This window comes from Balaenoptera ricei, chromosome 10, assembly GCF_028023285.1.
Source record: "Balaenoptera ricei isolate mBalRic1 chromosome 10, mBalRic1.hap2, whole genome shotgun sequence".
Classification (NCBI taxonomy): Eukaryota; Metazoa; Chordata; class Mammalia; order Artiodactyla; family Balaenopteridae; genus Balaenoptera; species Balaenoptera ricei.
The window spans coordinates 42,745,526-42,768,934 of record NC_082648.1 but is presented as its reverse complement, the minus strand read 5'-3'; the positions used below and the strand labels follow the sequence as shown (position 1 = coordinate 42,768,934).

At 38.5% G+C, this 23,409-nt stretch overlaps 1 protein-coding gene across 3 annotated transcripts in view; it reads right to left on the bottom strand.

Moving 5' to 3' along the window:
- Positions 1-23,409, bottom strand: part of LARP4 (La ribonucleoprotein 4) — a 64,962-nt gene extending 41,553 nt beyond the window's left edge. Inside the window, exons 1-6 of one of the 3 annotated variants that reach the window (XM_059935882.1) lie at positions 23,256-23,409; positions 14,263-14,311; positions 9,178-9,281; positions 5,604-5,751; positions 4,827-4,979; positions 2,453-2,528 (exon numbers count right to left, since the gene is read on the bottom strand). In XM_059935882.1, coding sequence (XP_059791865.1) covers positions 2,453-2,528; positions 4,827-4,956 — 206 coding nt within the window. In that variant the 5' untranslated portion in view covers positions 4,957-4,979; positions 5,604-5,751; positions 9,178-9,281; positions 14,263-14,311; positions 23,256-23,409. The remainder of the gene's footprint in view (positions 1-2,452; positions 2,529-4,826; positions 4,980-5,603; positions 5,752-9,177; positions 9,282-14,262; positions 14,312-23,255) is intronic. The other 2 variants (XM_059935880.1, XM_059935881.1) reach the window with 2 other exon arrangements.

Below are 23,409 nucleotides of genomic sequence, written 5' to 3'. Positions count from 1 at the left end.
GTTATTTGTCTTGGGGGAAAAAAGTATAGAGAGGATACCAGTAACAATTAAACTCACTTCAGCATAAGAAAAACAACAGGACTTCCCTGGTGGCGCAGTGGTTAAGAATCCACCTGCCAATGCAGGGATCACGGTTTGAGCCCTGATCCGGGAAGATCCCACATGCCACGGAGCAACTAAGCCCGTGTGCCACAACTACTGAGCCTGCACTCTGGAGCCCACGAACCACAACTACTGAGTCCACGTGCCACAACTACTGAAGCCTGGGTGCCTAGAGCCCGTGCTCCGCAACAAGAGAAGCCACTGCAATGAGAAGCCTGCGCGCTGCAACGAAGAGTAGCTCCCGCTCGCCGCAACTAGAGAAAGTCTGCGCCCAGCAACGAAGACCCAAAAATAAAATAAATAAATAAATTTATTTATTTAAAAAAAAAAAGAAGGAACATACTAATCAACCAGATATTCTTTAAGAACTTGAAAATAAGACAACTGTAAACATAATATTTGCACAACTAAAAGGCTGTAGCCTAAATCAACTCAGACTTTCAGCCAGTCTCTTCTTATAAAACAGTATGACACACCCTTAAAGAAACTACCTTGTCAGAAGTAAGTCAAATTAATAGATATATAACATCGAGGATCATGACTAATACCTAATATGTTCATGACTAATACCTAATATGTCTTAGTGGCAATTTTACTGAGCTACAAATGGCAACTACCCGGCTGGTTTGAACTGTACCGTAGTTCTGAGTAGGATGTGATAGATCATGATAAGCCAGAGCTCATGCTGCAACAACTAAAAAAGCTTGAATAGATTACAAAAAAATCATATTTTTGGAGATAAAGCTGTAGAAGCTACAAGGACAAAATGAAATTCCAGAAAGATAATCTTTCTTTTCCAAGGATATCTGCAGATCCTGGACCAGAAAGAAACTAGTAGAGCTTTATTTTAGGCAGTTGCACAAGACTGGTATTATGAATTGGAAACTAAAGGAGCCCCCAATACACAGCTGATTTTCCTCCATATGACATTTACTGAGTTCTAAGGAGGAAGATGGAAGGCTGGGACCCTGAAAGATGGAAGGCTGAAAAAGCAGAGTAAAATCTTTGTGGTCTTGTGGAAGTCCCAGTAGAAGAAGGAACCTTGCATCAAACCTAAGACAGGTCTCCCTGACAAGACATTTGCCAGATTTTGAAGCTGTACAGGGTAAGAGGCTAAAGAGCTCATCTCAAACCTCTGAAGAACAGAACTAAATTTCCCTTGGTGTTTCATGACTGAGGTAACAGAAAACTGCCAACTTCTAAATCAAAAGCCTAAGAAGGTCATGCCTAAGGAACAGAGATAAATCAGAGGTCGATCGAGTCTAATTAAAGTGGCTGCTCAGCCCTGACTCAGCTCAATCCCTAACTGGATTGAAGAAATCAATCTGCTTCTGCTTACCAGAAGAAAGCTCAAATCTTGTCTCGAGAGAAAAATTACGGCACTGCAGCTTTCTAGTTTCTTTTATATGTACTGCCCAGCATATGTAGTGTCCAAATTATAAGCAAAATTTATAAGACATGCAAAAAGCCAGGAAATTGTGACAATCAAGAGAAAAATAAACTCAGAAATATAAGCAGACACACAAATGATCCAGTTAGTAGGCAAAGATTTTAAAATAACTATGACAAGTATGGGAGACAAAATGAATTGCATCATAGGCACAACTGACTAGAAGGGTCTTGTTTTCATAAAACTAGGGCCTGTACTAGACTATAAAGGCAAAGAATAAAAAGGTGGAGAAGAAAAGGGAGATATTCAGGATGAAGAATCAATTAAAACTGAGTCAAGACTGTATTATATGTAAGGAAGTAAAGAAGTCTATGATAAAATCCAGGTTTCTAGCTTAAAAAATTGGTTTACTGGTCCTCCTCCGAAAAACAGAAGGCATTACATTCGCACGCATATCCAAACTTCTGTTTATTTTGGAAGGGGTAATTCTACATACTGAAGGTTTATACATCTAAGCTATAAATATACCTACATAATTCTTAATTCTTATCTGTAAATAAGATATCTTGAAATGTTTGCCTGAAGGAACTCTTTATTTAATAGAAGAAACCGGTAATATAAATTCTATACCCATCCACATATCTTATTAAAAATAACTCTATGCTCAAAGATTACAAGAGCAAACTACTAAAAACATAAAGAGAACCCTAAAAATGAATATGATTATAGGAAAAATATCCAAGAGGAATTTCATTATCTTTCTACTGGGCCTAGACCCTTTACATAACCAACTGGAGACCACATCTTTAAATCTAGTTAAGAAATATACTGAAGAATGATACCAAAATACATCACCAAAGGAAATTAAAACCATTTTTCCATTCTATTTCACAGGTATTTCACATCTACTAATCAAACAATTCAAAAAGGAGAAAGGTCAATTAAAAAATGATAGTGTACCGTGAGAAACAGAATTCTAATTGTTTCTTCAAACACTCTTTTAGTTCTTCTGTAGAAATTGCTGAGTTGCTTTCTCCTGATGGTAGAAAACAAGAGGGGAAAAGTTAATACCTAATTATCATAGGTAGTAAACTTTACATATTGTTTTCAGAGTAAGCCACAAAGTATGCACAAATTAAAATCACCAGAAAACTGTATTTTTATTCTTTTTAGAATTCAGATACACAAGGTCTACCTTTTAACCTATCTATTCTTTCTTTAGACAGATTTCATATCAGTTTTTAAATTACATATTTTATCAAGTAATTAACAAATTATCGGTAATACTAAAAGCACTTGGATACCATACTGTAAAACATTACCCTAAATACTTAAAAAAATGTGATAACTACTTATTCCTTTAATGAAAACTCAAAGAACAAAAGTAATAGTAATCTAGGGGCTTCCCTGGTGGCGCAGTGGTTAAGAATCCACCTGCCAATGCAGGGAACACGGGTTTGAGCCCTGGTCCGGGAAGATCCCACATGCTGTAGAGCAACTAAGCCCGTGCACCACAACTACTGAGCCTGCGCTTTAGAGCCCGTGAGCCACAACTACTGAGCCCACAAGCCACAACTACTGAGCCCTCAAGCCACAAATACTTAGCCCGTGAGATACAACTACTGAAGCCTGCGCGCCTAGAACCTGTGCTCCGCAACGAGAAGCCACCGCAGTGAGAAGCCCACGTGCCACAACTAGAGAAAGCCCACACACAGCAATGAAGACCCAACGCAGCCAAAAATAAATAAAAATAAATAAATTTATATACATAAAAAAAGTAACAGTAATCTAAATTTGAAGACAGGAACTACACAAAGTGCGATATATATATGGCTCCACATCTGTACTATCGGTAGTAAATCTGATGTTAGTCACACTCCTTAAACTTCTATCTCTTAACAGACTTGTTGTTGCCAAGGGGGAGGTGGGGTAGGGGAGGGATGGATTGGGAGTTTGGGGTTAGTAGATGCAAACTATTATATAAAGAATGGATAAACAAGGTCTTACTGTATAGCACAGGGAACTATATTCAATATTCTGTGATAAAACATAATGGAAAAGAATATAAAAAAGAACGTGTGTGTGTATTACTGAATCCCTTTGCTGTACAGCAGAAATTAACACATTGTAAATCAACTATACTTGAATTTTAAAAAAACCCCACTTCTATCTCTTAATACTCTTCATTGCTTAATTTTAGAGCACTATATTTTCCTGTAAGGATAAATTTTGTGCATGATTTTACCACTACTTTGTCTTACTACTCAAGATTCAAAATGATATTAGATATTTAATTAATTTCATTAAAAATGAAATAAGCATTCTATTTCTATGTAGTATATGCAACCCTCCTAATACAAAATTCATCCACTCAAATGCTGGCTAAATGAATAATAACTTCATTTAAGCTTTCAGTGTTATTACAGCAAACTTTTTAAAATATCAACTGGTTGCCAATTCACTTAAACCAACTCTAAGTTCAAAGTAGCCAGTGGATAGGTATATTATAACAAGAAGGGAGCAAAACCTAACCACCTTAAATTATTATATGGAAATACCACCCCATTCTACTTCAGAAATCAACTTACAAGCTGACCGACCTTAGAAATCTAATCCAGATATATATAATAAATAAACTGAGAACAAAGGTTTATATACCTTGACTAATGCCAGGGAACTAAGCAGTGATAGAAATGCCTACTCCCTATTACACTTATTTTCCAAAGAGACCCTTTAGAACTTAGAAAAATAAAGTTAGGTAATCAGGTTCTATAGTCTATCTTTAGTTTCTTTTAAATTTCATCCATTTTAAGTCCAAGCAATTAATAATCCATGCTAATTAAATGAATGTGAAAAAAAAAACATATCTCACAAGTTGAACTGTAGTAGAACTATGATATAACACAACCTTTTTCTCAAAATTAATCCCTGCAATCTCACATTTATAAATGCATTTCACACTGACAAAAGTGATGGGAAAATTGACAGAACTTGCGTTGATCCCAACTAATAGATCAAGAAACTTGGACTCTGAAAGATTGTAATTTAGGTCTCTTTTAACTATATTGACTGTTTTTTCCTTTCATCTTTAATTTCACACTTTCCTTTAATAAGATCTTTAAAATAAACATTCTTTTTAAATTACAATGTTCATGTTTGGTCATTTGAAATCAGTATTTATAAAAATCACCTAATATTTCATTAACATAAACTTTTCAAATAATAAAATAGACCGATCAATGCCATGTTTACTAGAACAATGATAAAGAGACTGGAGGGGGAAAAAGACTAGCATACTACATTCTCATTTTACCAATAAAACCATAAAGTTTACCAGAAACATCATATATTTGGTAACTCAGATCTTCTGGTCCCAAAATCATTCCATCAGTTGATTCCTCAATGCCTGTAGTAGTTCTTGTGGTTTCACAAGATGAATACATTACTTCATATTCCTTACACATATCATCTGCAAGTTCTCTATTACCTGTATTAAAGAAAACATACTGGAAGTGAATAGTAATTCTTTAAAATCCTATCTTTAGGCACTCTGGGCACAACAAGATTTTAAAGAATTCTAGCAATTGGGAAAATATCCACATGATTTTAAGTAAGAGTCCAAAGGAGTTAAGTTTGACCATTATGGATAAGCTAAAATGATTAACAATAGCTTAAACTTATATAGTACTATCTATGTATAAGACAGCTTCATGTACTTTATTCACTTAATTCTCAGAAAAACCAATGCCAAACTTAATTGCTACTGTTAATGTTTTACAGATGAAGGCAACAAGCATGGAGAGGTTAAGCCATTTGCCTAAGATCAAACAGTGAGTAAACAGCATTGGCAATGATGGTAGATCAAAACTAATTTAAAAATACCACATTGTACATGGGTTAAATGCTGAACCCAAAGATACAGCTCCTGTCTGAAATTAGTGACAATCCATTCGTACTGGAAATAAATGAGAATGGTATACAAACTACATGTTAAACATTTATAAATATATTTTATCAAATAATCAAAGAATGTATTAAAAGTTCTATAAACTGGTTTGGCCGTATGTTTAACCAAAATGTGATTTAATCTGATGAAATATGTACAACTTACCCTCAGGATGAGACCCTGATGTGGCTGCTGTTTCATGCCAAGAGCTTTCAGTTCCATGAGTTACTGGTGTGGCATCAGTATTTCCTGGAGGTATTTCTTGCCATACTTTGGCATTAGGATTTAAGCCAGTTCCTTTAGATGTTACCTGCTAAATATTAAAAGGATCCATTTGTTAATTTTAAAAGTCAGTGCATTAAAATTATAAATTTAGACAAAACTTTTCCATCACTTAAATGTGAAGAAAATCCCCAATAATATTATGTAATTTAATAGTAAATATTAAATAAACAATATTTTAAAGTTTTTGGCTCAACTTGAAAATATAAACCTTTTTAAGCAGATGAACTTGAAATGTTTATATGTAAAATTTAGCTACCTATACAATAAAAATATTTTTATAAATACTATTAATACTATTAATATAGAAATATAGAAATATATATAATATATTAATATAATATATATAAATATAATAATATAATATAATATAATAATAATAATATTATAATATATAAATATATTAATATAGAAATACTGCTTTACCCCAACCTACTTGCAAGTATTATAAAATTTATTAAAACTATTCACATATCTTTGAGGTTAGTGTGTGTTTGAGTACCTAGAACAAATTTTTGACTTATCTACAGCAATTTTGCACAGTACATAATTTTTATTGCCATTTAAGCTGTGATAGAGAGTCTGAATGATTCTATAAGTGGAAATTTTTTCCCAAGTCAAAAACCGCATTCTGGGACTTCCCTGGTGGCGCAGTGGTTGGGAGTCCGCCTGCCAATGCAGGGGACACGGGTTCGAGCCCTGGTCTGGGGGGATCCCACATGCCGCAGAGCAACTGAGCCCGTGTGCCACAGCTATTGAGCCTGCGCTCTGGAGCCCGCGAGCCATGGCTGCTGAGCCCGCGTGCCGCAGCTGCTGAAGCTCGCGCGCCTGGAGCCCGTGCTCCGCAGTGGGAGAGGCCACCGCAGTGAGAAGCCTGCACACTCTAATGAAGTGCAGCCCCTGCTCACTGCAACTGGAGAAAGCCCACGTGCAGCAACAAAGACCCAATGCAGCCATAAATAAATAAAACAAAAAAACCCCCAAAAAACCGCATTCTGCCTTATGTTACAATGCATTATTTCATTTGTCCTGAAAGTGTATTTTCTTTTTTTAAATTTATTTATTTATTTATTTTTGGCTGCGTTGGGTCTTTGTTGCTGCCTTCAGGCTTTCTCTAGTTGCAGCGAGTGTCGTCGCCATGCGTGGGCTTCTCATTGAGGTGGCTTCTTTTGTTGCAGAGCACGGGCTCTAGGCATGCGGGCTCAGTAGTTGTGGCTCGTGGGCTCTAGAGCGCAGGCTCAGTAGTTGTAGCGCACAGTCTTATTTGCTCCGCGGTATGTGGGATCTTACCAGACCAGGGCTCAAACCCGTGTTCCCTGCATTGGCAGGCGGATTCCTAAACACTGCGCCACCAGGGAAGCCCAGAGGATTTGTTTTCTTTCTGCTGGATGACTGCACAGTAAGACTACCAATCTGTATCACTTAAAATTTTCAACGTGGGTTTCTGGAGAACAAGTAGTGGGAATTTTAGCCCTACTCTGCGTCAAAGAGGATTTGTGGTTAGAATAAGATCCCTCCTTCCACCAACCCAGAGCCAAGGCTAAAGCTGACAAGTTTTCCTTTTCTCTGAGAAAGCTGTTTTTTCCCCTAGTTTATCTTGTGTCCTGTCTCTAAGCACTGCGATTAAAATCTAAGCTCTGGGCCACTAAGGATCAATAGATGCATTAGGGGCAGGCCCTAGGTCTAACACCTGCTTCTCTCTCTGGATTAGTACTTCCTGATTTTTTTGGTCTGAAGATTTCATTTGCTTTCTTACCAGCTTAAAGCTCTGCTTAAAAAATAATTTTAAAAAATTAACCAACTTCCCAGTTGTTTTCCAAAATCTCAAATTCATATTTCTTTAAAAGTACCAATACTGTCTTAAGAAAGCTAAATTGGGGAATTCCCTGGTGGCGCAGTGGTTGGGAATCCGCCTGCCAATGCAGGGGACACAGGTTCGAGTCCTGGTCCAGGAGGATCCCACATGCTGCGCAGCAACTAAGCCTGTGCGCCACAGCTGCTGAGGCCCACGAGCCACAACTGCTGACGCACGGGCGCCTGGGGCCATGCTCCGCAGCGGGAGAGGCCACCGCAGTGAGAGGGCCACGCACTGCAACGAAGAGTGGCTCCTGCTCGCTGAAACTAGAGAAAGCCCGCGTGCAGCAACAAAGGCCCAATGCAGCCAAAAATAAATAAATAAATAAATTTTTTTTTTTTTTTTAAAAAGCAAAATTGAAGAGAACTTCCAACAATTGAGAGGCAACTATTGTATAACAGACAAAGATCAAGTTTACTCTTCCACCCAGTAACTGTGCAATCACTGACTCCAGTTTCTTTATTTTAAAAAATATAATGGGATTTCCCCGGTGGTGCAGTGGTTAAGAATCCACCTGCCAATGCAAAGGACATGGGTTCAAGCTCTGGTCTGGGAAGATCCCAGATGCTGTGAAGTAACTAAGCCCATGCACCACAACTACTGAGCCTGAGCTCTGGAGCTCGCAAGCCACAACTACTGAAGCCGGCACGCCTAGAGACCGTGCTCCGCAACAAGAGAAGCCCCAGCAAGGAGAAGCCCGTGCACCACAGTGAAGAGTAGCTCCTGTTCACCACAACTAGAGAAAGCCCGCGTGCAGCAACAAAGACCCAACACAGCCAAACAAAATAATAAATAAATAAATAAAACCTTCATTAGAAAAAAAAAGTAAACAAGCAAGTTTTAAAAATATATATGCGTGTGTGTGTGTATATATATATATATAATGCCTATTCTACCAAAACTCCTTATAGTTTCTACACACCTTGGACACCTAACTTCATGTGTGTTGGTCACTACTTCCTCTTTCCCTCTTGTTATTTGTACATACTTCTGTTTTGTTACCACTATAATAGTTTATTTAAGTAAGTGTTCTTTGCAACCAGGCAGTGGGCTCAATGAAGAAAAGGTAGAAACTGGGTCTTCCTCTTCTATTTCAGCTATTAATATAAACCAGGCCAAGAGTAGACCTTCAACTGTCTATTTGAATGGAACAGTAGAGGCATAGGCGCAAAACAAAACAAACAAAAGAACCCAACTAATGTTTAGCTACTGTATTTACCCTTCTGATGTGCTAGAAAATCAGAGTTGATACAATCTTCCTTGTTTTCATGTGCCTGTTTGGAAGTCTTACACTGGAGTGGTTCTTGGCTTTTGATTTCAGGGCTGCTAAAAGCTTTTAAAATAAACATCAAAACCAATAACAAAATGTCAAACGTAGCAAGGGAGCAAAAGCATCTTTGAAGTAGCACCAAAGATGAATAACCAAAGCAACATCTTTGCTTAGAGATGTTAATTCACAACTACTTCATATCATAATTAGCTCAGGGAATAAACAACCAATTTTCGTTTTTTTTTTTTTTTTTTTTTTTTACAACCAATTTTCTTATAGCACCACCAGGTAGCCCCACCAGGACAGGTACCCAGATATTATTATTTAAAAACCTCTAGGTATGTAATTCCTTGGCGGTCCAGTGATTGGGTCTCCACGCTTCCACTGCCGGGGGTATGGGTTCAATCCCTGGTCGGGAAACTGGGATCCTGAAAGCCTCACGACGTGGCAAAAGAAACAAACAATCAAAAACACCTCTAGGTACCAGTTTTTTCTTTCTTTCTTTAAAAAAAAAAAAATATATATATATATATTTATTTATTTATTTATTTGTTTGTTTGTTTGTTTGGCTGCACCGGGTCTTAGTTGTGGCACACGGGATCTTCTTCGCAGCATGCAGGAACTTTAGTTGCGGCATGCAGGAACTTTAGTTGCGGCATGCAAACTCTTAGTTGCAGCATGCATGTGGGATCTAGTTCCCTGACCAGGGATCAAACCTGGGCCCCCTGCACTGGAGAGCGGAGCCTTAGCCACTGGACCACCAGGGAAGTCCCTAGGTAGCAATTTTGGAATGCAAGTCAACTTTACATTTGCCCCTATGTAGACATGTGAACAGTGCATGCTTATCAGTTAGAATTCAGAATCCACTCTGGCTAAATTAAACAGAAAGGTAATTTATTAAAAGATAGTGTCACTGTCACTGGAAGGGCTGAAAAAAAAACAGATGCAAAGGTAGCATCACTCAAAATAATGTTCCGGAAGTGCCCTGATGAGGAAATCACTAACCCTGCCACCACCAAGCAGTAAATGCCAAAATTCAAATCCATTACAACTTTTATTATTACCAGCACCAATGCCACTTCTCCATTAGGAACTCAACCTTGTATTAACTCCACTTTAAGCTGACCACCTCTACTGCCACTTCTGTCTATAAAATGGAAGTTACGAATAGAACTCTCATTTCCCTACATTGTATATTTTCAAATAGAAGACATCTGTAGGTGTGGTCTGACTAGTGGCTCTTAGGTAACATGCTTGCATCCATCTAGATACAAGGGAATCTGGGAATTTGAGTTTTGACTAGTACGTTCACTGGAGAGGCCTAACTCATAATATGGGCATTTCTGCAAATGTAGAAAGCTACTGAAGAAGTGGGAGGTCCCAAATATGACAAAGAGATTAAGGCTAATATTTAACATACAAGATGTATTATGCCACGTATACTTAATTTATAAATAAATACCCAATATTGGGGAATTACGATTTTAAAAACTTACCTTTTACTTACTGATGGGACGTACTATTTCACTGAGCATTTAATAATGACTCAAAATAATTAACTAGATGCCTTTCAGCAGCATACTACCCATAAATCTGATGTCTCCCTTGCTAATGGTGCCAAGAATAATCAAAGTGTGAGGTCTATGGCATATAGACGAGCAGTACTCCTGGGCATATTTATATTTTTCTCCAGCCTAGTTAAGAGTATACACTCTAAAAGCCATTAATGTACAGAAGAAGACATATATAAGAATGTATATTGCAGCCCTGACCCCATTAGTGAAAGATTGAAAATAACCTAAATATCCACCTATAGACAAATGGTTAAATAAAATGTAGTATATTTCATAACATAGAATACTATAAAAGTAAAAAAAAAAGGGCTACATACACTAATGTGTAAAGTGCACCAAGGTATATTATTCAGTGAAAAAATTCAAGTTGCAAAACAATAAGCATTTTTTTATTCATATTAACAAACATAAAATCATTGTACAGATAAACATATTGGTATGTAAAAACAGAAAAGGTTTGGAAGGTTACTATTAACAATAGAACTGGGGACTTCCCTGGTGGTGCAATGGTTAAGAATCCGCCTGCCAATGCAGGGGACACGGGTTTGAGCCCTGGTCCAGGAAGATCCCACATGTCGCGGAGCAACTAAGCCCATGCGCCACAACTACTGAGCCGGCGCTCTAGAGCCCATGAGCCACAACTACTGAAGCCCACACACCCTAGCGCCTGTGCGCCGCAAGTAATGAGCCCACACACCCTCACAACTACTGAAGCCCACACACTCTAGGGCCTATGTGCCACAACTACTGAGCCCGCGTGCTGCAACTACTGGAGCACGTCTCGTTGTGGAGACGCCACCGCAATGAGAGGCCCGCACACCGCAATAAAGAGTAGCCATTTCTCCAACTGGAGCAAGCCCGCCCGCCCACAGCAACAAAGACACAATGCAGGCAAAAAAAAGAAAAAAAAAAAACAATAGAACTGCAAACTAGTAAGAAATCTGCCAAACAGGGAAAAGGTACAAAAACAAGCAGGAATAATTAATTGCAAAATGTCAATTTTAGGGAATTTCCTGGTGTCCAGTGGTTAGGACTCCACACTTCCACTGCAGGAGGCACGGGTTCAGTCCCTGGTCATGGAACTAAGATTCCGCATGCTGCGCAGCATGGCCCCCCCACCCCCCAAAAAAGTCAATTTTACCGGGACTTCCCTCGTGGTCCAGTGGTTAAGAATCCACCTTCCAGGGCTTCCCTGGTGGTGCAGTGGTTGAGAATCTGCCTGCTAATGCAGGGGACACGGGTTCGCGCCCTGGTCTGGGAAGATCCCACATGCCGTGGAGCAACTAGGCCCGTGAGCCACAACTACTGAGCCTGTGCTCCCCAACAAGAGAGGCCGCGACAGTGAGAGGCCCGCGCACCGCGATGAAGAGTGGCCCCCGCTTGCCACAACTAGAGAAAGCCCTCGCACAGAAACGAAGACCCAACATAGCATCAATCAATCAATAAAAAAATGAATAAATCTTTAAAAAAAAAAAAAAAAGTATCCACCTTCCAATGCAGGGGACACGGGTTTGATCCCTGGTCGGGGAACTAAGATCCCACGTGCTGCAGGGCAACTAAGACCACGTACCACAACTAGAGAGCCCACGCACTGCAACTACTGAGCCCACGCACCACAACTGGAGAGAAGCCTGTGAGTTGCAACTAAGACCCAATGCAGCCAAAAATAAAAATAAATAAAAATTTTTTTTTAAAAAGTCCATTTTACCTATTGAACTACTTAGTGCCATTTTGACAAGTATAAAAAGAAACAACTCACTGCTGTAATTCATATAACTTTGCTAAAAGTTGGCAATGTTTATCAAAAGCCTTAAAATTATATATTCTTTGGTCCAAAAATTCTACTTGTCAGATTTGCTCAAAAGAAAGATATACAAAAATATAAATACAAAGATGTTCATCACAATTTCATAATAGTGAAAAATTAGAAACATTCAACTGCTATGGTCTGAACATCTGTGTAACTCCCAACTTCATATGTTGAAATCCTAATGCCCAATGTCATAGTACTGGGAGGTGGGGCCTTTGGGAGTTGCTTAAGTCATGAAAATGAAGCCCTCATGAATGAGATTAGTGCTCTTCTAAAAGAGATTCCACAGACCTCCCTAGCCCCTTCCACCACTGAGGACACAGTGAAAAGGCACTATCTATGAACCAGAAAACCCTCATGAAATACCAAATCTGTTGGTACCATGATCCTGGACTTCCCAGAAATAAATTTCTTTTGTTCATAAGCTACCTAATCTGTGATATCGTTATAGCAGCCCGAATAGAGTAAGACACCAACAAGAGAGTGAGGATTTGTTCAGTAACTGTAGTCCAGCCACATACAGAATATCCTAGAGCCTTAAAACCAGATTGTATATAAAACTTTTGAGATCTGAATAAGTTCTGCAGACTGTATCAACGTAAATTTGCTTGTCTTTACACCATACTATGGTTAAGCAAGGTGTTACTACTGGAGGGACCTGGGCAAAAAGTACACGGTACCACCCTGTACATTCTGGGGACAACTTCTTGTGAATCTATAATTATTTCAAAATAAAGTTTTTAAAAATGGAGAAAAAAATATAGAAGACATGGAAAATGGTCACATTTTGAAGACACTTGGAAAAACAGTAAAGCAAGTTGCTATCTTATAGAAATGACTCAAGTCTGTGAAATAATGCACAAGCACAGAAAAAAGTGGAGAGGGAATTCCCTGGTGGTCCAGCAGTTAGGACTCCACACTTCCACTGAGGGGGCATAGGTTCGATCCCTGGTCTGGGAACTAAGATCTGCATGCCGCATGGCATGGCAAATAAATAAACAAATAAACAAACAAATAAGGTCATAACACCTCTGTAAAGCAGTATGTCAATACTGATGTGAAAAACTTTTAAAACATTCACTATTTGAGCTACCACAGAGAATATTAGCCTAAAAGCTTTATACATAAGAATGTCCTTTATAAAATTACTCAATATAAAGAAAATTTGGAAACTGAAAACGTCCATCAAAAAAAGTTGATGTGGGGACTTCCTGGTAGTCCAGTGGGTAAGACTCCGAGCTCCCAATGCAGGGGACCTGGGTTCGATCCCTGGTCAGGGAACTAGGTCCCACACACATGCCACAACTAAAGATCCTGAGTGCTGCAACAAAGACCCGGCACAGCCAAAATAAATAAATAAATAAAATTTTTTTTAATTGAAAAAAAAAATCAAAACGTTGATGTTTTCCTATAACAAATAATCTTTAAAATGACACAATAATGAATCTGACAAGTCAGTTTAATGAGAACAAAGACTTAATTTTTCATTTAAATTCTAGATAACCATGTTTGACTCATCTTTTGACTAAGTTTAATAAAGAAGCCCATAAAAATCCTTATCTCATTAAAAAAAAAATCCTTCTCTCTCCCACAGAACTCGAAGTAAGCCCTTGAGGCTACAGTTATATAAAACATCTATTAAAGGATGTAAATTGTCCAAGTGCATGCTGAAACTATCTGCCAACATACACATACGCAGTATGTAAGCACAAAGATACTCTCAAATCACCACAAAAATATTCAAATTGTCAGTCCGTAAAACTAACAGATCAACACCTCTATCTCTAAGCAATATATGCCATTATCGAATAAGCCAAAAGCAGTCCTTATGATTGACCCATTTTATGCCAGTTCTTATCTGGGGAAAGATACAAATGAAAGGAAAAAACAGAAATGTAAATTTCTTGGCAAAATGATATCTTCTGGTCATAAGAGAGCAGTTTTAAGGTAATAGAACCAAGAGTTAGGAAAAAGTCGCCATAAATATGGCAAAACCATCTCTTTGGTCATATATAACTGTTTGTTTTACTTACCTATTTACTATCAGAAACAGAAATCCCATGCCACTTAACCCTACAAATGCTGAAAAACAGAAATAAAGTATAGAAATTGATTAAACTTATTTGCCTCATGGCAGATCAATCATCCAGGTTTAATTTTTACATCTCCAATACTGAGAGGACAACACCACAAGTACTTAAAAAAAAAAAGTGGGGTGGAATTCCCTGGCGGTCCAGTGGTTATGACTCCGCACTTCCACTGCAAGGGGCACAGGTTCAATCCCTGGTCAGGGAATTAAGATCCCACAAGCTGCAAGGGACAGCCGACCCCCCCCCCCCAAAATATAAACACCTGTCATTTCACCCAGCATGAAACTTCAGAGTCCTACCAGAAGATGCTTAGGGGCATTTTATAGAAAGTAAAAATGAAAACTGGGAATTTTTCACCCATTCTGACAAAGAAGGATAACTAACATCTATGGAACACTTAATTCATCTTCATAACAACTACATTTAAATTCTATCATCCACATTTTGTAGGTAAGGAAAACCTTACTTTACCTAAAGGTAATCTGCCCAAGGCTGCACAGCTAATAAAGACAGAGCCAGAATTTGAACCTAGGTGCTCTGCAGAGTCTGCCACTATACTACAGTTGCCTTAGAGAAAACTTTAAGACAACAAGTTACATACTATTTAAGGAATATTACAAATCTCCTCACCAAGCCTGTAAAACAGTCCCTGGCCCCATTTCTACCTAGAGTGGCTAACAATACAGAAGAAATGGATATAGAAAATAGACCTCAGATAAGAACTAGAGTACCCAGGGCAGAAGTCAATTCAGCTCTGCAATGATTTCTATCTTAGGGCCACGGTACAGCTAATTTTCAGCTAAAAAAAAAAAAGTAAGATCCATGGTAATTTGTGCAATAAAATTTACCCCCTATTACAAAGCACTTATCCTAACTTGAATTATTTTGTCTGCAAGCTCCACAATGACAGTGACCTTGCCTATGGTTTACTCTTCTCTAGCACCTTGAACAGTAAATAGCACACAGGAGACCAATAATAAAATTTATATGCTATATGAGAGTTTCTTAAACTTTACTGTGCATAAGAATCATCTAGGGATCTTGATAAAATGCAGATTCTGATTCAGCAGTTCAGGGATAGGGCTAGAGAGTTTGTATTCTAACAAGCCCTGGGTAAAGAAGTTACTGAGGCTCACACTTTGAATAGCAAGGTAACTGGACCAACCTAAGTCATTTGCCAAATTGTCAAAAATCAGGATTCACTTACTCCACACCTGGAAGGAAATCTTCAGTTTATTCATCAATAAAACTATTACTGCTGATCTTCTAATATCAGAGGAAAAGACAAGTTCCCCAAATTCCCACTTCCTCAGTCAGATGACAGATGATGAGTGCTTAAAACTCTGGGGGAGGGCTTCCGGGGTGGCACAGTAGTTAAGAATCCGCCTGCCAATACAGGGGGCATGGGTTCAAGTCCTGGTCCGGGAAGATACCACATGCTGTGGAGCAACTAAGCCCGTGTGCCACAACTACTGAAGCCTGTGCACCTATAGCCCGTGCTCCGCAAGGATAAGCCACTGCAATGAGAAGCCTGAGCACCGCAATGAAGAGTAGCCCCCACTCGCCGCAACTAGAGAAAGCCCGCAGGCAACGAAGACCCAAAGCAGTCAAAAAAAAAAAAACAACAACCACCTTTGGGGGAGTCATGGATTGATCTGAAGATACAATCAAAATTAGACTTCTTCCGGGCTTCCCTGGTGGCGCAGTGGTTGAGAATCTGCCTGCCAATGCAGGGCACACGGGTTCGAGCCCTGGTCTGGGAAGATCCCACATGCCGCAAAGTGGCTGGGCCCGTGAGCCACAATTGCTGAGCTTGCGCGTCTGGAGCCTGTGCTCTGCAGCAAGAGAGGCCCGCGCACCACGATGAAGAGTGGCCCCCGCTTGCCACAACTAGAGAAAGCCCTCGCACAGAAACGAAGACCCAACACAGCCATAAATAAATAAATAAATAAATAATGTTAGCTGTTAAAAAAAAAATTAGACTTCTTCCTAAAAAGTTCTACATATGAGATTCATGATCACCTTATTGTTAAAGACTAAGAACCCAATTAATAGATATTTAGCATTTAAATAGTCCTCAAAATACCGAGTCAGTTTACTTCAAATTGGTCATCTGATAAAGCCAATAGCTAACTATACAAATGAACTCAAAAAACCTCAAACCTCAAATATCAGTACTAAATATCAAAATAATCCTTTTCAAAAAAGGGCACCTTTTAATTCCTAGTGTGTATAGCCAAGTCAGCAAACTTTGTTACGAAAACTGAAATGAGATCTTTCATAAGTATATGTGAAAGCAGCAACTCACTTATGTTTATTATGTACCAGACACTAAGCGCTTTACATTGACTGTCAATCCTCTTAACAACCCTTTGAGATAGATAATAATTATAATATCTCGTATATTAGTATTATCCTCAATTTACAGATAAGGAAACTGAAAAACACAAGTTAAACAACTTGCCCAAGGTCATACAACTAGAAAGTTGCCTAACCTGAGCAGGCAGCCTGGCCCCAGAGTCCATGTTCTTAACCATTCTTTTATGCAACCTTTCACATAAATGTATCTTATTATTATTCAATCACTGCCCTCCTATTTTTTTCCTTCCTCCAACTCAAAATGATAGAATAACCCTATTTCCCTTGGCTTGCTCAACTGCAAATTTTTGTAAATCCTATAAATTTACATTTCCCATAGCCAATTCAACAACAAATACTTTAGTACCAATTTAGTACACTATCTTCCCTTGTTAATGATATGGAAAAACAACAACCAGCCAACAAGCACACAGTAAATCTCTGATCTCCTCTGAACAATTATCATACAAACCAGGACATTTCTGAGAATAAAATGGGGTACGACATCTGTTCCAGAAAACAGGTGTACACTATGACTGTCCAGGACAAAATGGGAGGTATGGTCACTCTACCCATTTTGTAGTTTGCACTACCTAGTGGTATGAAATACTGGCCAACTATGCACTATACAAACCCTGGATTACTCCTGACTTTTCTGCTCTGACAGAGAAAATGCTTTTTCTCTTCCCTCAATAATATATAAATCAAACAAAACTTAATTCCTCATCCTTGGCTCTATGCCTATGTTCATACCATACTCCTAGTAATATTCATCTAAAGTACTCCTCTGTCTTTAATTTACAGCCAGTCGTTTATAAATACAGAGATATTTTCTGAACTAAAGATTGGTTCAAATGCCCAGACAAGGCAATAGACAAGAGGAAACATGAGTATGTGATATTCAAGTTTCTTTTCCTTACATTTACTTACACTTATACATTAGAAAAAATATTTTTTTCCACAAGAGCAAATATAAAGTGCCGATTTGCACTTTATCATTTGTATTTCTTTAAATCTTGCATATAAATGAGTCTGTATTTAACAGTCTGCAAGCTTCATTCTCATTTTAAAAGTTTTATTTGCCCAATTGATAATATACTCAAACTATAAAAAATTTAAAGTAAGGTAATTAACCTGTTTGGCTTAGAGCAAATCAATAACAATGCTGGGATTCAAACTCAAAGTTATACGTCTCTTAAATCAGTGCTACCTCACAGTAGCTTTTGCAATTAATAGTGCTGCTATCAGGTAGTTTTAATAAATTTCCCAGAAATACTTGCTGTGATGATCAAATGATAGTGTCTGTCAAGCCTTTACCTAGACTGTATTACAAACAAGGCTTAATACATAAACACCATGAACACAGGGCTTCCCTGGTGGTGCAGTGGTTGAGAATCCGCCTGCCAATGCAGGGGACACGGGTTTGAGCCCTGGTCCGGGAAGATCCCACATGCCGCGAAGCAACTAAGCCCGTGCGCCGCAACTACTGAGCCTGTGCTCCAGAGCCCGTGAGCCACAACTACTGAAGCCCACACGCCTAGAGCCCGTGCTCCACAACTAGAGAAGCCACTGCAATGAGAAGCCTGCGCACTGCAACGAAGAGTAGCCCTGGCTGGCCGCCACTAGAGAAAGCCCGCGTGCAGCAACAAATACCCAACACAGCCAAACAAAACAAAAAAGAAAACAAAAAAACCCACTATGAACACAACCTAAACTCTCAGAAGAATCATTCTCAAATTACAGATAGGAAGTTGAGGCTCAAAAAAAGTTGTCACTTGCCTCAGGTCATAGCTAACATTTGAACCCAGGATTCCAAAACCCTTACAGAAAATCATAGCGCAAAACACAAAAGTTTACAATGTTTTCAAGACTGGAAACCTGCCTCGAGAATTAAACTTCAAAGAAAACACAACTTAAGCAAAACACAGACTATAGGAACAATAAATTAAAATGCTACAAGCACTATCAGAGCTAAAGAGTCACTTTCCATTTTCACTTAAGGATATTCAAAGTGGAAGTTTAAAAAAAAATTTTTAAGACTTCACAATGATAGCTGCATTAGTTAGTTAGTTAGAAGTTAGTTTCCTAACTTCCTCTACTTTCCACTCCTCTGCAATACAGACACGGACTCCATCTCTACCTATAGGGTCTAAATCTTTTTTTAAGCTCCTAGGGAGAGACCAAAATTACAGATTTCAAATGTTCATGTCTAGTACTAAAGATCACTTCCATTAGCTGAGAAGTAATATGGAGCTGACAGCCTGAACAAACTCAAATTGGTAGAAAATAGTTGAATATCAATATTTCTAGTTACTGGTTTTTCACATACTGTAATTTGAAGCACCATGAGGTACTTTTACATCTTTATATTCACTTCTGAGCATTTTATTCCACTTTTCACACTTCGAAAGTAATTTCTACTTCATTTTCAGCCCATTATATTTGAAAATATTTCTTTGAAAATGTTTATCCATTTTAAAATTCTGTATCCAGCTCCAATAAATATTCCAAAATCAAACTGTTCAAAAATCACTCAGCTATTCACTTATTTATAATTCTTCTTGGCAATAATTTCACAATTCGTTAAGGCACTTTCTTCTTTTCATTTTTGAAAAATCATTTTCAGTAAGTCATATCTAATAACTTTTTATAAATACGTGATTATTTAAGCTAATGGGAAAAAACTGAGTACTGTACTTGAGGTAAAAGGCACAAAACTTCCCATGATTACTGAAATATAAAATCAATGAAAAATTATCTAGGCAAATATCCCACTTATTTCAGATTCTAAAGCTAACCTAAAATTTAAAATGTTATCACCCAAAAAAGCAGAAAACTTTAGAAGTCAGATAAATTACTTTTAAAATTGTGTAAGATCTGGGGGAAGAGGGATTTACTGTTTAATGTGTACAGAGCTTCAGTTTTGCAAGATGAAGCTTCTGGAGATGGATGGTGGCAATGGTTGCACAACAATGTAAATGTACTTAATACCACTGAACTGTACATTAAAAATGGTTAAGATGATACATTTTGTTATGTGTATTTTACCATAATTAAAAATAATTTTTAAAAATTATGTGAGAGTATGCATCCTAGGGTGCATAAAAGTCACTGCTACCTAAATAAGTGGTTATAAGTATTCATTTTTAGGGAAAAACTCAAATAGAGACAGAAATCCAATAAAAACGTTGCCAAACAACTAGAGCAGACATAATTGGCTGGAAATACTGGAGGGGGAAAATGATCTGAAAAATGAATAAAATACTGGCAAACCATAAAAACACGAAAAGATTGCAAACTGCCTCCTTGGCGCTCAAAAACTTAACTCGCTAGCAGCCAGAAGAACACAGCAAAGGGCTGTTTCAAACTTTCAGAATTTTTTCTAACCGAATTTATGCTGGAACATGTTTAACAATCTGGTATATTATCCAAACGTTTTTACCTCTTCCCAGAGAGACAGACACGGTATGTGTCTCCTTCAGAACAGAGGTGAGATAAAAACAAAACTACTGAAGTCAGTATAGGCCTTTGTCTGCAAGACCAAGTTTTTAAAAAGTTACATCTAAGTATTACTTAAAATAGGATTCCTTGTCTGCCTATAGATTTCTATTGCAGTACACTGCAATTTAGAGTTCTAATTCCACCTTCAATATTCACTAGCTGTATGATCTTGGGCAAGTTTCCTAAATTTTCTGTGCCTTAGTTTCTTTATCTCTAAAATGGAGATAATAATGCTACTTACCTCATAGATAGGTTTGAGTTGTTGTATATAAATGTATACATGCAAAAAGACTTAACAGGCCTGACATATCAATAGTGAGCACAATTCATGAGAACACAACTATTATTATATTATTATCATTACTATTATCTATCCCACTGATTCCAGTTATAAACTAGTTAAGCTGGGGTCTCTCCAGAAAAATGCACACAAATAAAAGATTTTGAACACAGCTGCAGAGGATATCTTCCCAGAATAGAGAAGTTCTACCAAAGCAACTTAGTTGGTAGTAAAGTGGTTATTAACCTCCCTCATGCCATGGACCTCTTCAGTAGTCCAATTAACCTATGAATCTCTTCTCAGAATGTTTTTAAGTATCTGAAATACACAGGACTACAAAAAACCAATTATAGTATAGTTTTAAAAGTATTTTAAAATTTCTAATTTAGTAATAAATGTTTCTTTACAAGTGCATTAAACAAGACTTTTTTTTACATATAATAAGGAGCAATGCGCATAAACAACATTTCAAGATATCTGCAAAAACTGTAATATGTTATGAAAACACTTCTCTTGTTGCATCCATTGAAATGTCAAGAATTTTTAATTCTCTTCAATTCTAGATTTCAATTAGAAGCTACTAAAAATAAACAGGCAAATTTTTTTTCCTCAACCAAGTTCACGGACTTCCTCAATTCCATCTAGGGACCCAGATTAAGAACCCCTGGCTTACTGGAAAGTAAGTGCAAAAATAAGTTTTGGAGTCAGTGACTTATGTTCTAGAAGCCAGACTTCAGACTTTAGTCCCCACATTATTTACACCTGAATGACCTTAGACATCAAACTTCTGAGCTTTGGTTCCCTCATTTAGAATAATTCCTACATCATGAGGTTACAAGGATTGAGTATTAGTTAACAAAATGCCAAAAGCCCGTATGTTATATTTTATTGATTTTAATAGCATATAATTATACCCAAATATTTAATGCCATTGTTAATTTTCAGTAAAACTCATCATATGTGAAAAATTAAAAACCACATACTGATTTACAAAGAAAATGATTAATGGAAATATTAACCATATGTAACATTTTAGTGAGAGCTATGATTTAGCTTCAGAATGACCTGTATCTAAATCCCAGTTCCACTACTTCAGTCTTACTAAGTTAAACTCTCCACCTCAGTTTTCTCATCTATAGAACACTGCAAGGTTGTTTTAGAAACGAGAGGATCTAGCTTAAACGGTCAATAAATGGAGTTATTATTATTAAAGTTCACATTTTAACAAAGCCAAAGAAATCAATTTGGACCTCAAAAGTTTATTCTGGAATTCATGTTTATATAACTACAACTTCACAGTCCTTTGCCCAGCAAAACACATACACACTTAAAACCTGCAGCGTTTGCTTGGCATAACATTCCTAACACAAACTGGCACTACTTAAAATCAGATATGATTTCTTATTCTGCCCAAGGAAAACAACGAGGATAAAAAACGATCAACAGAATGGATTCAATAATTTTAAATCTTTTCATGATTTACTTGGAATCTTTACTACCAAGGTTGGAATACTCTATAAGGTAGCTGTCTCTTTAAACCCCAATATAAAGATCTCAAATGTATCAGCTACATATTGCCGGTTACATTTAAAAAAAAAAAAAAAAAAAAGGCAGAAGCATGTGTCTACTTTAGGCCGGAATACTATGGATTAAGATCTCCCCCCGTCCGTCTGAAAAAAAACCCGCCATAGACTGGCTCCCGATCCATTATACAACCTGTAAATTCCTTCCCTCATTGAAAAGATTCTTTTTGTGGGCATAGTTAACAAGTGCCAAGCTGCGAAGTTGCAGCTTTGCTGGTTTGACGTTTTCACAATGCAAGAACAATATGATCTGGAATCTACTCAAAGCATTAGCCAGGCAGTCAGCTGATGCTCACTGCACACAAGAGAAAGACAGAAATAAGAGAAACTGAACCTCGTATTTGTGTAAAACAGGTATCCACTACGTTTTAAAACTAAAATAGGCCAACAGCAGATGTTCCAGTTAAAGTAATAAAAGTATTTCTATTGTTAAATAACAATTAAAAAAAAAAAAAACCGGCTTTCCCCGAACTAGGTTTCGACTAGGTTTCGCTCGTTCTTGGAATTTTCCTTGTAAAGGGTTCTTATCCGTTCATAAAATCAGCCCCTCACCTCGGAGCGGCTGCCTGAGTTAACTTTTATAAAAGGTCAAAGCGGTGCCTTTCAAGGTTTCCAAACCCTACTGGCTTCTCCTCCGTTCACAGTAACTCGCTTGCCACCCACAGAACGTTCCAGAGACCTAGAGACGGGGACCAGACAAAATTTGGTGGGGGTTGCTAAACAGAGGCTTTCAACTTTCTTTTCCAAACACTTCTACCGAATTTCACCTTCCTCCCTCCGCAGCCCCACATGTTGCTCGCCTGCTCCCAGAGGGCCGCGCGAGGCCTCGCTTCACCCCGGAACGCGCCCACCTGATTACCCTTTTCTCCGCAGACTCCGCCCTCCCCGCCCCCCTCCCCCCCCCCCCCGCTCGCCTCCTCTAGGAGGTCCATATGGGACGCTTTCCCCTTCCTCCGATCCTCACGCCGCACCAGAGAAGCCTCGATTCTCCACCTTCGGTTCTCCCCCGCCACAGCGCTCGCCTCTCACAGCCTCCTAAAGTGCTGCGAGCGCGCAGAGCGGAGCCACGGGCCTGCACGGCCCAGGTGCTGTGTCAGCCTATCTGCCGGTTCCGCGCCGTGTACGGCCTGGAAAGTCACATGGCGCTGGGACCGGCCGGCGCCTTCACACTCCTGCTCTCCTCAGAGCAGGACGAGAATCCCAAGTCCACTCACCTCCACGAAGAGCAACATGACTTTCTCCGCTCGGCCCAATCGTTCTCGCTGACGCGACTCCAACTGGCTTACAGGCCGGAGCCCCAATAGCTAGGATAAGGACACTCGCCTGGCCCCTCCAACCGGCAGCGGACCCGGCTCCTCCCCCGCCGTC